Source organism: Pangasianodon hypophthalmus, chromosome 12 (genome assembly GCF_027358585.1).
Source record: "Pangasianodon hypophthalmus isolate fPanHyp1 chromosome 12, fPanHyp1.pri, whole genome shotgun sequence".
Lineage (NCBI taxonomy): Eukaryota > Metazoa > Chordata > Actinopteri > Siluriformes > Pangasiidae > Pangasianodon > Pangasianodon hypophthalmus.
This window is the reverse complement of record NC_069721.1, coordinates 22,751,338-22,766,415: the sequence shown is the minus strand read 5'-3', so window position 1 is coordinate 22,766,415 and position 15,078 is coordinate 22,751,338. Positions and strand designations below refer to the sequence as shown.

The 15,078-nt window shown below is 38.6% G+C and overlaps 1 protein-coding gene across 1 annotated transcript in view; it reads right to left on the bottom strand.

Annotated features, from left to right (window-relative positions):
- pkd1b (polycystic kidney disease 1b) overlaps positions 1-13,815 on the bottom strand; it is a 42,021-nt gene extending 28,206 nt beyond the window's left edge. The window contains exons 1-14 of the mRNA XM_026915333.3: positions 13,316-13,815; positions 13,038-13,218; positions 11,915-12,093; positions 10,651-10,769; positions 10,328-10,475; positions 8,975-9,240; positions 7,632-8,378; positions 6,927-7,058; positions 6,633-6,808; positions 6,408-6,544; positions 2,072-5,712; positions 1,076-1,249; positions 833-970; positions 336-618 (exon numbers count right to left, since the gene is read on the bottom strand). Coding sequence (XP_026771134.3) covers positions 336-618; positions 833-970; positions 1,076-1,249; positions 2,072-5,712; positions 6,408-6,544; positions 6,633-6,808; positions 6,927-7,058; positions 7,632-8,378; positions 8,975-9,240; positions 10,328-10,475; positions 10,651-10,769; positions 11,915-12,093; positions 13,038-13,218; positions 13,316-13,376 — 6,382 coding nt within the window. The 5' untranslated portion in view covers positions 13,377-13,815. The remainder of the gene's footprint in view (positions 1-335; positions 619-832; positions 971-1,075; positions 1,250-2,071; positions 5,713-6,407; positions 6,545-6,632; positions 6,809-6,926; positions 7,059-7,631; positions 8,379-8,974; positions 9,241-10,327; positions 10,476-10,650; positions 10,770-11,914; positions 12,094-13,037; positions 13,219-13,315) is intronic.
- Positions 13,816-15,078: the final 1,263 nt, after the last annotated feature.

Here is a 15,078-nt window from a genome sequence, read left to right as displayed (position 1 = left end):
TAAATTATTTGGAATGTTTTCAGAGTCAGCGATTTGAGGTTTGAAAGTAATGTTAATATTTACTCAAAGAAAGTTATGAGTATTCAGTGTCGGGTTATGCAGGTACTTAAGATGCCAATGTTTTTGTTTATTCAACGCGCTCTCCTGTAAAGAAAACGTGCCCACGGTTTGAAGGATAAGCTGACCACAATGCAACACTTACAGGTTCCTTCAAGCCTCCTAGTGCTACTCACTCAAGCCAATATTGTGCAAGAAATCAGTACAAGGTCTTAAGTACAAGGTCAGAATCGCACGTAACTGAGACTCAACTTGTTCTAGGCAACATATTGCAGTACCTGAGCAGTTGAATGAAACTACATTTTGTAGAAGTTGAACCGAATCTCCTGGAGACAGTGTGCAGTTGCCGGCCTTGGGTGGGTGATTGGGGGTTAAAGCAATGCTCGCTGATCCCCATAGTCCAGTAGCTGGTTGGGTCACATTAAGACTGAATATATACTCAAATCCAGGTTTTAGCATATTGGGTCTCATGACAAGATCTGCAAAGCTGTGTCCTGTTGAAGTGGTGACTTCATTCAGCAGTAAAACTTCACCTTTTGAGTTTTCCGCAGTCCAGTTATACTGGGGACAGAATTAAAAAAGTATGTAAGGAGTCCTTCATTTGCCCACATTGTATAAAAAAAAGATTTGTAATTCCAAATAAAATTGGATTCATTAAACATCTGTAGGAAGTTTGTATGAACTCATGCAAGTAATGATGCTTAAATGACTTATGCAAACATATTTTGATAAAGGAAGTCCAAGCAATTTATGCATAAATATAAGTTTATAATACCTGAACAGTGCTATTGCACAGAGGACAACGTCCAGCCAAAGCAATAGGATGGCTGTAACTGACAGAAGAAGAAAACACCAATCTGCAGGACACACACTTTATAGTCACAGGTAGCACTTCTGCTTCATTTATTTGAACCTGAGTAAACAAGACACAGGTCAACTATGATATATTAATGCATTATAACACATTTTTTTTTAAATCAGAAATACACTTTATTCAGTACTAATAGCTGGTACTCACATGCTGGACAGTAGAGACAGGTGATCTACCATGTTTCTGAATTGTTAGTGTGAAGTGGTACACTCTCTCTGGCTCTAGTACATGCCTGGGCAGAATAAGCTTGCTGCTGTTGCACTGAATAGGATAATTATCAAGGAAGGATGCTGGATAGCGAGATGTGCTGGTGTTCCGCTCCTATAAACGTAAACATGCTCATTTTAGAAGTAAAATCTGGGTTAGATTAGGTTACACTACAGGATGCACATCATAACATGACTTGTTTATGCTGTGATGGTTTTGCTACTTGCAGTGGTTCATAAAAGCATTCAAATAAGACAGTACTGTGCCTTGCCTTCCACAGTTTGTAGTGTTGCAACATGGAATTGAAATGGACTGAATTGGGATCTTTACCATTTGATTTGCATTTGATACACACAGTGTTCAACATTTAAAGGCACTTTTTTTTTTAAGTAGACAGCCTCTTCTAGGAGTCATGGCTGTGCCATATTTTTTTTAGTAGGTAATGTTGCTCTGAGGACGGAGGTAATGGTGACGGTAAAGGTAATTTGTTTCCAGGAACAGGTGCATTTATATTGAGATCGCATGCAATTTAATTGCACACAGGTGAACTCCATTCAACTAACCGTGTGACTTCTGATAGCAACTGGTTGCACAAAAACTAGGGAGTGAATACTTATGCAAAATCAACCTCTGTGTTTTTATCTTGTAAATTTAGCAAAGTGTAACATCAGCTCAAGTCATGTCTCCTCCTCCTGCACTGAGGTCAAACACACACCATAAACTCATGCCTCATTTCCCATGAATTATTTCTGAGCCTTATTGATCCTTATATACCACTTCAGTAATATGGGCTATTTTGTGTAGATGCATGGATTGAGACCCTTTCAGTTCCAGCTTGTAACCCTACAAAATGTGGAAAAAGTTCAAGGGGGGTGAATACTTGCAAATATATGCAAAGCATGGCATTGGATGTATGATTTGGCTCATAATACTCACTATTGTTATGTCCCATTGAAACTCCAACAGATCAGCATCTTGAACTGTAGTGTCAGGATCATAAGATTCAGTTCCATCTAGTATCAGGTCTTTCTGGTTTGACCAAATTTGGAAAGAGCCACCTTTGATCAGTGGAACCAATGGACTGTTCACTACAGAAAACCCTGTAGTCTTATAATGTTGTAATGGTGTTCCTTCAAAACTAGTAGTAAACTTTAGACAATAGTCTCCCAATTCTAGTGTGTGCTTTGGGAGAGTCAGGAGTGGTGTGGTAACATCCACTGAACCATTTAAAAAGACTTTCCTTTCTGTGCAGTCTGGAGCCTTAAAGATCTCCCAGAGGTAGTTTGTCTTGTAAGAAATGCAATCATTCAGATCCACACTTGCTTCAAAATAGTTTGGCCTTGATTTAAGAATTTTCGCCTGTTCTTGGATGAGGGTGACGCGAGGCTGGGTGCATTCCAGTTTCCTTACCAGAACGGGGAAGTGTGCTGAGACTTGGCTGATGTTATTGAAAACAGTTACTTGGACCACAAATCTGCCTTCAACATTATATTTGTAGACTTCCTTATTGGATTTTGTAACCCTGATCCCTTCATTAGCATCACCAAAGTTCCACTTGAACATAAGGTCACTCCCACCATCAACAAGGGCAAAAAATGTGACTTTGTGATCTACAAAAGGTCTACCAGATAAGATGGAGAGCTTCACATTTTTCGCTGGCCACTGAACTTGCGCTGTCTTTGTAATGGACTGCGAACAGAAGTCAGTCCTAGCTTCTACTGTCACAGACAGGGATCCATTGCTAAATGGGGAATACAGGACATTTTGACCAGTTTGTTGTAAGGTTTTGAAGCCGTCTAAGTGGAAATTCCATCGGTAAGTGACCTTAGATCCTGTGCTTGCTGATGCTTTGAAACTGACCGTTTTTGAGGCTTCCAAGACAGAAGAGCAGCAGTCAACCAAATGAAGACCTTTAACTCGTTCTACTACCTTCACTGTGATGTTTACTGATAAGGCACTAACAAGATTCTTAGCAATTGCTTTGATGGTGTGATTTCCGACAGGAATGGATGAAGTGGTAAAATCCTCCTGAACTTTTAGGGATGTATTCCCTCCTGGAAATTCCAGGCTGAATGAAACACTGCTTCCCTGAATGATGGACGGCGTGAAAGTGATTGGATCATTCTCACAGATGATCGCATCGCTGATTCTTAGACTAAGACCTTTAATGGCATCTTGCACTGTTACTATATGTGACACGGACTGCCAGCTGATCTCATTTGAGACGTTAAGTGTTACACGATGATCTCCTGCATCTGTAAAGGAGTAGTTGATGGTTTGATTTTTACCTAAAACAATTGCACTTCTTTCCCATAAAATGGAAGTCCACTCCCAGTGTAGATCATTTCCTTTTCTGACAGATCCATGGAACTTCAAGAGACTGTTTGATGTGACAAAGCAGGGATGTGATTGGCCATTTACCTCAAAGTCAATCTCTGAAACGGGCTCCTGAATTGTGAGTTGTTTAGTGGTATTGACTGAGCCCAGAACATTTCCCACTGACACTTTTAGCTTAAAACCACCAGTGGCATTGAAAACATGAACTACAACAGGTACATCTGTTGTTATAGGAGAGCGATCATTATCTAAAAACCAAATATACTGAAGATCTGTCCCAGTTTTCATAGTCACTTCTATCTTAATGGGTTTTCCTTTTGCTATTACGTTTAATGGTGATGAGATATTTACACCAGAAATATGTTCAACTGCCCTTAAAGAAAAATTACTGTGCACTTTACCAAGAACATTGGCAACTATAAGCTTGACAGACACATTCCCAGGGTGACTTGTATATAATTTAAAATGTTCGCCAACACCAACTACATCATTAACACCATCTTGAAGAGCTAACCACTGATATGCCAAGCTGGTACCATGGTTTACAGAAGCAATCAAAGTGATGGTCTCGTTTGTGGGGAAATATCTCATAGATTTAAGAATCTGGCTTGTAATTTGGACGTCTTGTATTCTCTCTAAAACCTCGATTGTTGTTGAGGTTTCAATTTTGCTGACAAGATTCTGTACTATGACTCTAACATGAAAGATCCCTGCTTTTGGAAACACATATTTGTACTCTGATGTTCCAAGCTGTGAATCAGCCAGGGAGGCCACTGTCCAATAAAAATCGACTTTATCCATGACATTGCTTGAAACAGTGAAAACTGCTTCTTGTCCTTCTTCTGCAAATGGCTGATTAGTATGTATTATTACATTAGATATAGGAACCTGGACTTCTACATCAACACCCACAATCTCTTTGCTAATTGCATTAAAAACTGAAGCACTGACATGATACTGACCAGCTGATGTGAAAGTATGTGACATATTTTGGCCTTCATTCTTCAGTGATCCATCACCAAAGTCCCACTCAGTAACAACATTATTCTGGCTTGGCTCAGTCCAAAAGTAATATGACTGATTGACAGTAAACACATCCATATCGCCATTGTGTCGTACAATCAGTTTTGATATAGGTCTTTGGACAAAAATGGCTGTTGCTGCAGATTTTTTGCTGACCTGGTTTTGTGTGATTACCACAATTTCATGCTTGCCTTCTTCTGAAAAAACAAAGCAGTGATGTGATGTCCCATTGACAGGGCAGTCACAGGAAGAGCTGTTATACCAGAGAAATTGGTAGCTTTCACCACGGGCTGGAAGCACTGACACATCAAAACATATCTCTTCACCCACCGCTGCAACGTTTAGAGATGAGTGCAGGTTCAAATCTGTAATTAAGGTCTCAACACATACGTTTGTCTGATAGTGTGCAGATCCTGCTTGGCTATAGATGGTCACGTCGACGAGGTAACGCCCAGTACCTGAGAACGTATGGGTAATAGTTGGTGTTCCTTTCTTCACGGACATGCCAGTACTGTCTCCAAAACGCCAATGGAAAGTTAGCTGAGAAACATTCCCTGTCACTAGTGCCTGAAGATTTACTTCCTTTCCACTCACGATGCAGTCCGCTGGCAGGATTCCCATAACAGCAAGTTGATAAATTTCTACACTGATAGACTGTCTCACGCTGCTCACGGCATTCCAAACTGTTACTTGGACAGTGTAGTTTCCCGTAGACCTATAGACGTGGGAGACTGAGTTCTTCTCGAGGTCTTTAAACACAGTCCCATCACCAAGATCAAAGGTCCATCTGAGATTGGTACCTGTAGATACGCTTCCACTGATTTCAGTGATTGAATTGAGTTCACTGGGGCCATTAAACCTCAGATGGACACCTGAGATAGTTTCAAAAACTTCTACAACCATCCAGGACTTCAGCCTTGACAGGGTGTTGTTGGAACACACAGAAACATTGAACACACCGGCTTTCTTAAAAGCATGCCTGGTTATCTTATGAGGTCCTTCAACCTCTGACGAGCCATCTCCAAAGTTCCACATGTAAACTATTCCATATGAAGATGGCTGTGATGAGGCTTCAAACAGAATAGTTTGGTTCACTTTGGGGAGAGCAGGCTTTGATAAAACTAGCAGCTTGGTCAGTGGAGATCTCACTTTAAGTAGCACAGCCATTTGGATAAAGTCGTATTCATTTTGGGCTTGTATCCTCAGTGTGTAGTCACCTTTACAGAAATGAAAAATATATAGTATATAGACATAAATATTATGTATTAGATATAACTATAGGCAATCGTTCTGTTATGGGGTTTATCTGGATTTACCTACTTATAAATGCTTATAAATAGCTATAGTAGTTACATGCAGGACTTTTATAAATCATGAAAATATGACTTAATAACATCAAGTTACACACAAAAAAAATTAGGCTGTATTTAAAGTTGGCTTAAACTTTTGTCAATATGTACACAGTAAAAGTTATGCATGCTCATAGTCAGATTATGCACATGCTTAAGTGGATTTTCTGGCCATCATTAGCATCTATGGTGATATCTTATAAATACTATATAAAATGCAGTATGCTATCACTTTATAGTACATAATATGCATGGCTATAAATAAGCATGGCTGTTTTCATAAATACTTATCAGAATATGTATAATGGCTAATGTATTATAAAATGTTATGAAAGTGTTCACAGGGCATAATGAAAATGGCCTTCACAGAAAGTGTTACCATGTTGTGTGATGACAGTTTTTAAACTGACTTACTGTACGCTAAAATGACATGACAACTATTGTTGTAGCTTAGTTTATATCGGACATAATGTGACATAACACAATGTAACAACAATTTGAACCTGTTCCATTTCTTTACTTGACATAAATATGAAATTATAATATCACCTCAAAGTCTTTACCTGGTGTTGTGTAGGTATGATGTGCAGTGTCCTGCAGGTATATCTGTGTTGCAGTCCGATCCAGTGGTACATCGTTCCTTTGTAACGGAGCGATGACTGTATGATTAACCCAGCTAGAACGATCACCAAAATCCCACCTGTAGTGCTCCAAAAAGAGCATAATCTAAGTTAAATCTAATTGAGCATTTTAAGCATGAAAATTTTGAAAGCATTAAATGTGCTAACCTTATTATGACACCGATAGAGACATCCAGTTTCACTCTAATGGCGTAGATGTCTGAGGTGTTTACAGCAACAGCCTCCCTCTTGGAGAGTAATGTGAGGTCAGCTAATGGGGTCATTACATCTGCCGTGAGTTTGGCCTCTGTGCACTGAATGCTAACCGGATTCTCTGCTGTTACCTATTACAGAAAATAACATGGCTTTATGCACAGTAATTACTGCAATTTTGAGGTTTTATTAGGTTGGCCATAAGGTTCCAGTTGATGTTTTTTTATTTTATTTATTCATCAAGGTTACCTTGAGCGTGTACTCTGCTGGTTTGTTGAAAGTGACACTGTAAGCCTCTCCTGTGTGGGCAAACTGGACAAGATTATCAATTACCCAGGTGTACTTCACAGATGAACCAGTGGCCACTGCTGCAGTGAACATCTGTAGACAGAGAGAAAGGAAGTCTCCTAAGAACCTTTTACATTTATGCCCAATTGTTATGAGATCAAATATCTGAAAACCCATCAGTGACATCACTTCCACATGGTGAAAAATGGGATTTGGGCCAAAATTGGTGTTTCCTGCCAATAAGATACTTTGATACCTCAAAATTAAGTAACCATAAATATACTTCACCAAATTATATTGATTTTCTGACCTTGCAGAGGCTATCTTCCTGTAAAGATCATGAGTAAGGAGCAAGTTAAACATGCAGTTTTGATAATCATCAGTCAGCTTAAAGATGTCTAAAACCTCACTAGCTAATGGTGATTCCCTGACATACTGAATGTCATGCTTTTAAGTTTTTGGATACCAAAATCCAAGTTAATTTGGATAGCAGTTTGCAATCAGATACAGGATATCAATATGGCAATATCCTGAATCAACTTTTGACTGAAATTATTACTGAAATGAAACATTTCAATTATTGCAATGATTATGTCTACAAACAGTTAAAAATGACAAATGGCAGCTTTAAAATTTCTTTCTTTTCATATGTATACATAACTTTACCTGTGGTATGTCCACTAGAACTCTATGAAATCCCTGCGGTTGTATTCTCAGTCCTGTGATAATAATATGAGCTTGAATCTTCACACTCAGCATCTGAGAGTTCAGCTGGTTCGACGCTGTAATGTTCAGAGTTTGTTCCCCTTGGCTAGTGGGCATGACGTATGCGTAAGAGAACCACGTATCAGGAGAATCCCTCTGACAAATGCCCTGAATTTCAGAAATCTCTGCTGGACAAGACTTTAGGAACGGGACTCCTGCCCTGGACACCGGGGCAGACCATAAGCTTGTCGCATTTCTTCCTGAAAGGATCTTGATAATAAATAGTGTTTGGCTATTTACTGGTAAATGTATTTGGTTTTCTTTGCTAAGTACAGGATAGAGAATCTGCATTCCTGTCACTGGGGTCTGAGCGTTGATCAGAATGCTGCTCGGTGTGCTCAAGTCTATACTGAGTTCACTCTGTGTGCTGTTCACGAGAGGAGAAGAACCATAGAGATGTCCAGGGTCTTCGTAGATCAGACGCAGGTCGCAGGACATGTTGTCCACCCAGTGGCCTTGATCTGTCAGAGCGGGCACTGCGACATCTACCCAGCCACCCCACTCAGGTCCAGGAATGGAGATGTAGCTCTGGCGCCAGGCGGAATCAGAGCCGCTCGTACAGCGCAGGAACTCTCCGGATCTTCTAGTGTGCTGAACGGCAATAATATCGTCAGGAAATACAGGGAACTTTTTTCCTTTAAACATGACCTGTGTGAATAAATAAAGAAAGGGTAATTCAAAATTTATTTTATTACACACACATACATATATATATATATATATATATATAAAACTTTTCATAAGAACACTGATATATAACTCATAATGCACTATAACTGTGTACATACACTGACTGTCCACTTTAATAGGAACACCTATACACCTGCTCATTTATGCAGCTACTGTATCTAATCAGCCAATCAGGTTGCAGCAGCACAAAGCATAAAATCACGCAGATAAGGGTCAAGAGCTTCAGTTGATGTTCACATCAAACAGAATGGGAAAAAGTGAGATTTCTGTGACTTTATCCATGGCATGGATGTTGGTACCAGATGGGCTGGATTGAGTATTTCAGAAACTGCTGATCTCCTGGGATTTTCACACACAACAGTCAGAGGAAGTTAGGACATGTGGCACCTATTGGAATTAACCTTTATGAACGTTTTTGCAGACTAATTTGAGTTGTTACAAAAGGCTTATTTAGATGTCATGTAGTGTTCTGAACACCAGCCTTAAGTAAAGTGTTTCCTTAAAGAGCTTTAGGGTAGAAGAATGTAAAGTGTAAGGCAAGGATGTCTGCTTACGTCGATGTGGACAGGCTCATCAGCTGGAGGTATTTCCAAAGCTATGTCTGCCACCATGTGGTAGAAAGGAGTCACTGCAGTGTAGCGGGGAGGCAGAGTGAAGCCGTGTCCATCAGCAGATGAGTGATAAGGGCTGCAGGGACTGGTGACTGGCAGGCAGCTCTCCACCAGATGGCACCAGTACTGTCCGTTTGGACAGCCACCGGTGGTGTTGCACAGAGGCTTCACAGAGCAGCAGGTGAACAGATTGAGGATGGAGCTGCAGCCTGACACAGAGGATGATGAGCTTTACACACTGTATGACCATTATCTTAAACAAATAACCTTCAATTTTTGACCAAACCTCAGAGTTTCAGTGGTTGGAATGTTCACAATTTTCCACTTATTAGCCATCTTGTGTGATATTTACTTCCGAAAATTTGGAATTAAAATAACAAATAGCTAACATGTAGTGGATGTCTATCTCACCCAAAATTCCTCTTTGTAATATACATCATCATACTGTATGTTTGCTTAACCAATATAGTTAACCATTTTTTTTTTATTATAAACAAACTACAATTCAAGAACTACCAAGTAATGTCTTGTGGACTGATATCAAATATGTTTTAAATATGATATTGTTTCTATAATAACAATATTGTTTTAATAACTGTAACATAAGAATACTGAAGAGACTAATTTAATAAAGCAACATAACTATGTACATATAGTACACATAGTATATGTATGCGAGTTATGATGCATTACAACATACACCAGGTTGTGTTACGACTGCATGCATTATTAAAGCATTTGTAATGTGTAGCATGTGTAGCATTCATGATGGATAAAACAGTTAATTGCATAAAAATTTATAAAGCACTACAGAACACCGGAGGCACCGATTTTTGTAATGCACTATAACTGTACATGCGGCACACATAGGATATTATAATGCATTACACTGTAATGCCCTGACATAATGCTCTATTATGTCTAATATACGTTCATAAAGCATATAATAGAGCATGATGTCAGGTCATTACAGGCTTTGCTATGCTAACATTTCACCTAGGGGCTGTGTTCATAAGGCTACAAGACACCTAAATAAGCCCTTCAAGACATATAGAGCATATATATATAACTAATAAAAACAGAATTGTTGATATAATAAAGTTTTCTGTAAGCATTAATGGTAGTAATTGTTGGCAAATTGCTGTGGTATAGGAGGAATAATGCACATTGGGACATGCTTGTTTGGGAAAATAATCAAATTTGAGATGGTAAAAGTAACTTGTCAGTAACAGTAACTTATTCACATCACCCTGTCATTGATTATTTAGAACATAATGAACATACTTACTCACGTACCTGGGGGCACTAAGTGATGATTCGGGCTGCAGTATGGCCGTAAAATCTGAACTTTGGCCATGGAAAGTTGCTGACTGGGCTGAGCTACCAGTTCTACAGAGAGCACCTGGCCTCCGTGACTGACCCATATTCCTGGGAACAGCATCATCTGTGCAGGCAAAAAAAAGAAATCACAAACAATGATAAAGGTTAAAAGCATTACATACATACATAACAAAGAGTTTCAATTTTGCAAGGCCAAAACATGAGCAAACATATGAATACATGAATAATATACATAGTAGTTACATCAGTTAGTATAGTATACATTCATGTGTGCCTACTTCAGCTCTCTGTTGTTCTAAGTCCGGTGGTGAGGGCAGTGCATGTAACTGGGACTGTGTGTATACGCCAGACATTAGCGGCACTCCAATGACGTAGCTGTCCAATGATGGCAAAGACACTTCAGGAAAGAAAAACTTGGGTTAAGTGGTATCTGTCAGATGGCAAGCTAGCTGTTATTTCACCCCAGCAGTATATTTTACCTATTTCTAGTGTTTTTTTTTTTCCTTTTCCATATAAGGGGACACAAAAGTCATTCATTCATTCATTCATTCAAGGCAGACACTGATTAGAAGCTGAATAGAGATGGGTGCAGTATTTAGGAGGAAAAAACCTAGAGATAGAGCCTAACCCTATCTCTAGTAAAACCATAACCCTAGCTTAACCCCAATCCAAGCTCAACCCTGAGTCTAAGCCAATTCTAACAATAATACAGCCCTAGCCCAAGCCTAACACTACCTCAACCATATCCTAAAAGTAAAACTAGCTGAACTATAACCATAGCCTAACCTTAACCATAGACCAACCATACGCCAACCCTGAACCTAGCTCAATCCTAAACCAAAGCAAACTCTAACCTTAGCCCAAACCTAACCTTGGCTTAACTGTAACCCTAGCTCAACTCTAACCCTTAGCCCAACCCTCAGCTTAGGTCAACCATAACCTTAGCTCAGCACCAGGCAAAGGTCTTCAAGGTCTTCACACATAAGCAAACTCCCAAACTGTCTGAAAAGGGTTCTGAATATTTTCACAAGACAAAACTGGCTGGCTAAATGAGGAGGGAGGGGCAGGACTGTGAGGATGCACGTCTGGCACTGAGTTGTCTAATCAGTGGGAGAGAGTAATAAAGGAGCGGCTGGAAACACCTGAGGGAGAGAGGTAGAGATGCATGCGTCCTCACAGCCTTGGCCCTCCTCCAGGCTTTTACAACTCACCATCACATGCTATATTACAATTACAGCTTTTACTTTTGAACATGGCAATTGAAAATGTCACTGAAATCTGACAAGTAAAGCTGATTCAAGGAAGTAAAGCTATGTTTTGGAGAAAAGTTTCTTGATGTGAAAAGTCTACTCCTGACCACAGTAGAAGTGATAAAGGGAAAGAAAAACACGTCGACTTCCAGAGACATCATGGACATCAAAAAATAGGCATGAAGCACATAAAATCATGTCTCTTCAAATAAGAGCTTAATTTATTCTGTGTACTTTATTCTCTACATGTCTTTGGGTGCAGTAATATATTCAGAAAGTTAGTTTATATTACCTGATATCTGTTTCCCACAGATAAAGCGATGCTTTTGGATACATGGGCTGCTTGTCCACTGTCCCGAACCAAGAGACATCTGAGAACAAGTCTCTCGCTCTCTGTCTTCATGATTCGGGATAGCAGAACCTAAAAGACTTGAGAGTCCATTTCTTAGCCAAACCAGTGCAGGGGCTTCTCTGAAAAGGAGGAGTAGGCAATTACAACACCTTCTTGTATAGAAAGAAAATTACAGTTACTGTACAGAAACAAATACCAACAACCTATTTATCAATCAATCAATCAAAAACATAAAAAAAATCCACAAATACACAACTACCTACTGTATATCGCCAAAACAAAACAACCACCCCCTTCTCGAAGAACTACCTGCTGTACGGCCAAAAAAGATTTTTAAAAAAATCCATAATAAACTCTACAACTACCTTTATGGCAAAACAAAACAAAACAAAACAATCCCCCAAACTACTTGTTAAATGGACAAAAAAGAAAAATACACAAATGCACAACGATCTATATGACAAAACAAAATGAAACAAAACAAAACCCACAAAACCAGCTGCATGGCCAAACGAAGATTTCAAAAATACCCACAAATGCTAAAAAATAAAATGGAAAAAATAAAATAAAATAAAAATATTTTTTGCTCATACACAATTGATAACTTATTTCTGTAACAGTCAGTTGATTTTACATCCCCCTGGTTTTTACGATGTTTAAAATGAAATGGTGGTATATCCTGCAATAAAAAAAACAAGTACTCATACTGTAGAGCAGAAAAGGAGCTATAAAAGATATTTGGTAAAAGAATAAATTTCAATAAAACAATATTTATATCACATTAATTTTTATTTGTTTTTGTGTCTTTGTTAATTCTGTTCATTCTCTATTAATCTTTGAGCATTTTTGGTTGGTAACACATTAATGGTAACACATTAAATGTCTGGTTGTTATAAATGAAAATTCTTTACCTCATATATAAATTAATAATCTAAGTGAAAACTTAAAAAAAAACTTAAAAAAAAAAATCTCCTTGGAAAAAAGATTGCAATATGTAATTATTGAATATTTACAATATTTATAAAAATGACAAAAACAAGTCAAACATATAGCAAAGCCTTACAGCAGAAATGAGTTTTCTATAAACTTCTGAACGCTCGGTTTGTCCACCACGGCGAGATCTCCTCGGTTAATTTTCTGACAATCAGTCCTTGATTCTTGCCAGGTTAATGCAGACGCTGACGTCCAGTAACAGTGCAATCCGTCTCGGTCTATCTGGGCTCCTTTTGGGCAAAAATCTTCATCTAGTGGATAGTATTGTTAGACAAATCCTTTAGTCGATCTTGGATAGATGTTTCATAAAATATCTATAAATAGAGAAATGTAATCTGAACATCTCACCACTGGAGCAGCTCGTCACAGTGCTGAGGATCAGGATGAGAGTCAGGAGCATGAGATCCATGTCATAGTCCGTCCATGAGGCCTCTGAGAACCCAGTTCCCTTTCCCTTTCCACTGTGTCTAACATTTACACTGTTGTTCACCACCTCCTCTTAAAACAGCCTTTATCATTCTCCCTGTTCTCTGCCCTTTCCCTTTCCCCCCTTTCTTTCTTTCTTTTTCTGTTCGTACTCAGTGACTTATTAGCATTGTGTCCAGCACGGTGTTGCCCCTTTACCCCCTTTTAAACTATTTGGATGTCTTTTCGTTTGTCTCACAGCAACAGAGCACTGAACACAGAGCAGTCTTCATTAGCATGCTGTAAAATGTCTCCCTGGGAATGAGGTAATTAAAGCCACTCGGCCAGGTTAAAGCCTCGTCCATTCAAAAAAAAAAAAAAATTGTAGCTGCTGATTGCTTGTAGTGAATCAGCATTGCATTCTTAGAGAAAAGAATCGGAGATACAGCTGTGTTTTCCTATTAAAAGTATGTCTTTAGGAAGCGAAGAAGCTTTAACTATTCAAAAATATTCATCAGCTAATGAACAATGGTGGAAAGAGTACAAAACACACTTGAGTTAAAGAGTAAAAGTCATGATCAAAGAAGAGTAAATAAGTCATCTGGTGAAAACCTACTCGAGTAATGACTTTGCAAATTACTTTTTTACACGGCTACAATCTGAAATACAATCCGAAAATGTTCTATATCTGAGGATTTTTAACATTTAAATGAGTAAGCTATGCTGAAGTTAACACCACCTCCATTATAAACAGTGTAAACGAAAGTAATGTTAGCTGGCTTGCTAACGTAGCCATGCGCTGTTGGGGTTTCATTAGCTACCTAGCAAAGAAGCTGTTTAAACATTAGCATTACCTCTATACTGTAGCAGCACTTGAATACATTTAACACAACAAGCAGTCGCTACAGAACACTGAAGTGATGTGTTAATTTTAATACTGAGCTTTCATACTATCTAGCTAGTCTAGCTCACTCAGCTAGCTAATAGCCTACATGTACATGGTTCTGCAGCTGTCGAATGCATTTCGTAACATCTCCACACATTTTGGCTCGCATATTTTGCAGATCGTTATCACGCTGTTTCCTTTGAGGCATTAAAACTGAAGACGGCTGATAAAGTGGGATAAATGGGGATGCTCATTTGTCTCTGTCTCTGACATTGCTGCTAAGTGAGTGAAGTTTAGACTTTCATCAGGGTCTCAAAATTGAATTATTTAAAAATTTGCACTTCTTTTAATTGGCTTGCAGTCTTCTGGGGCTTATTATTATTATTATTATTATTATTATTATTATTTTAACTCTGTAGCAGTGATCAAAAATAAATGTAGCAAAGTTGATTATTATTATTTTTTAATAAACTGAAAGTGATTTAATTATACTAAAAAAATACTGTTACAGTGAACCAAGTACTGTAAAGAGAGTGCACGTAGCTGGTTACTTTCCACCCCAGCTAAATTTTCCAAAAGACTTTTTTGTCTGGAAACTGTGCAGTACTACGCTGCAATTAAATAATCTACATTTATTACATACAAACTGCAATTGGAATGAATTCATTCAGATTGGTGAAGATGCAGCTAAACACATCCAGTGTTCGGTCAGTTGTAACATTTGTTACCAATATTTAAGATATTAAACAAGAGATTCCACTTACTAGGAAAATGGCTTCCTTCCTGGAAAACCTTGTGGTGTCGTGCGGTGGCCAAATCC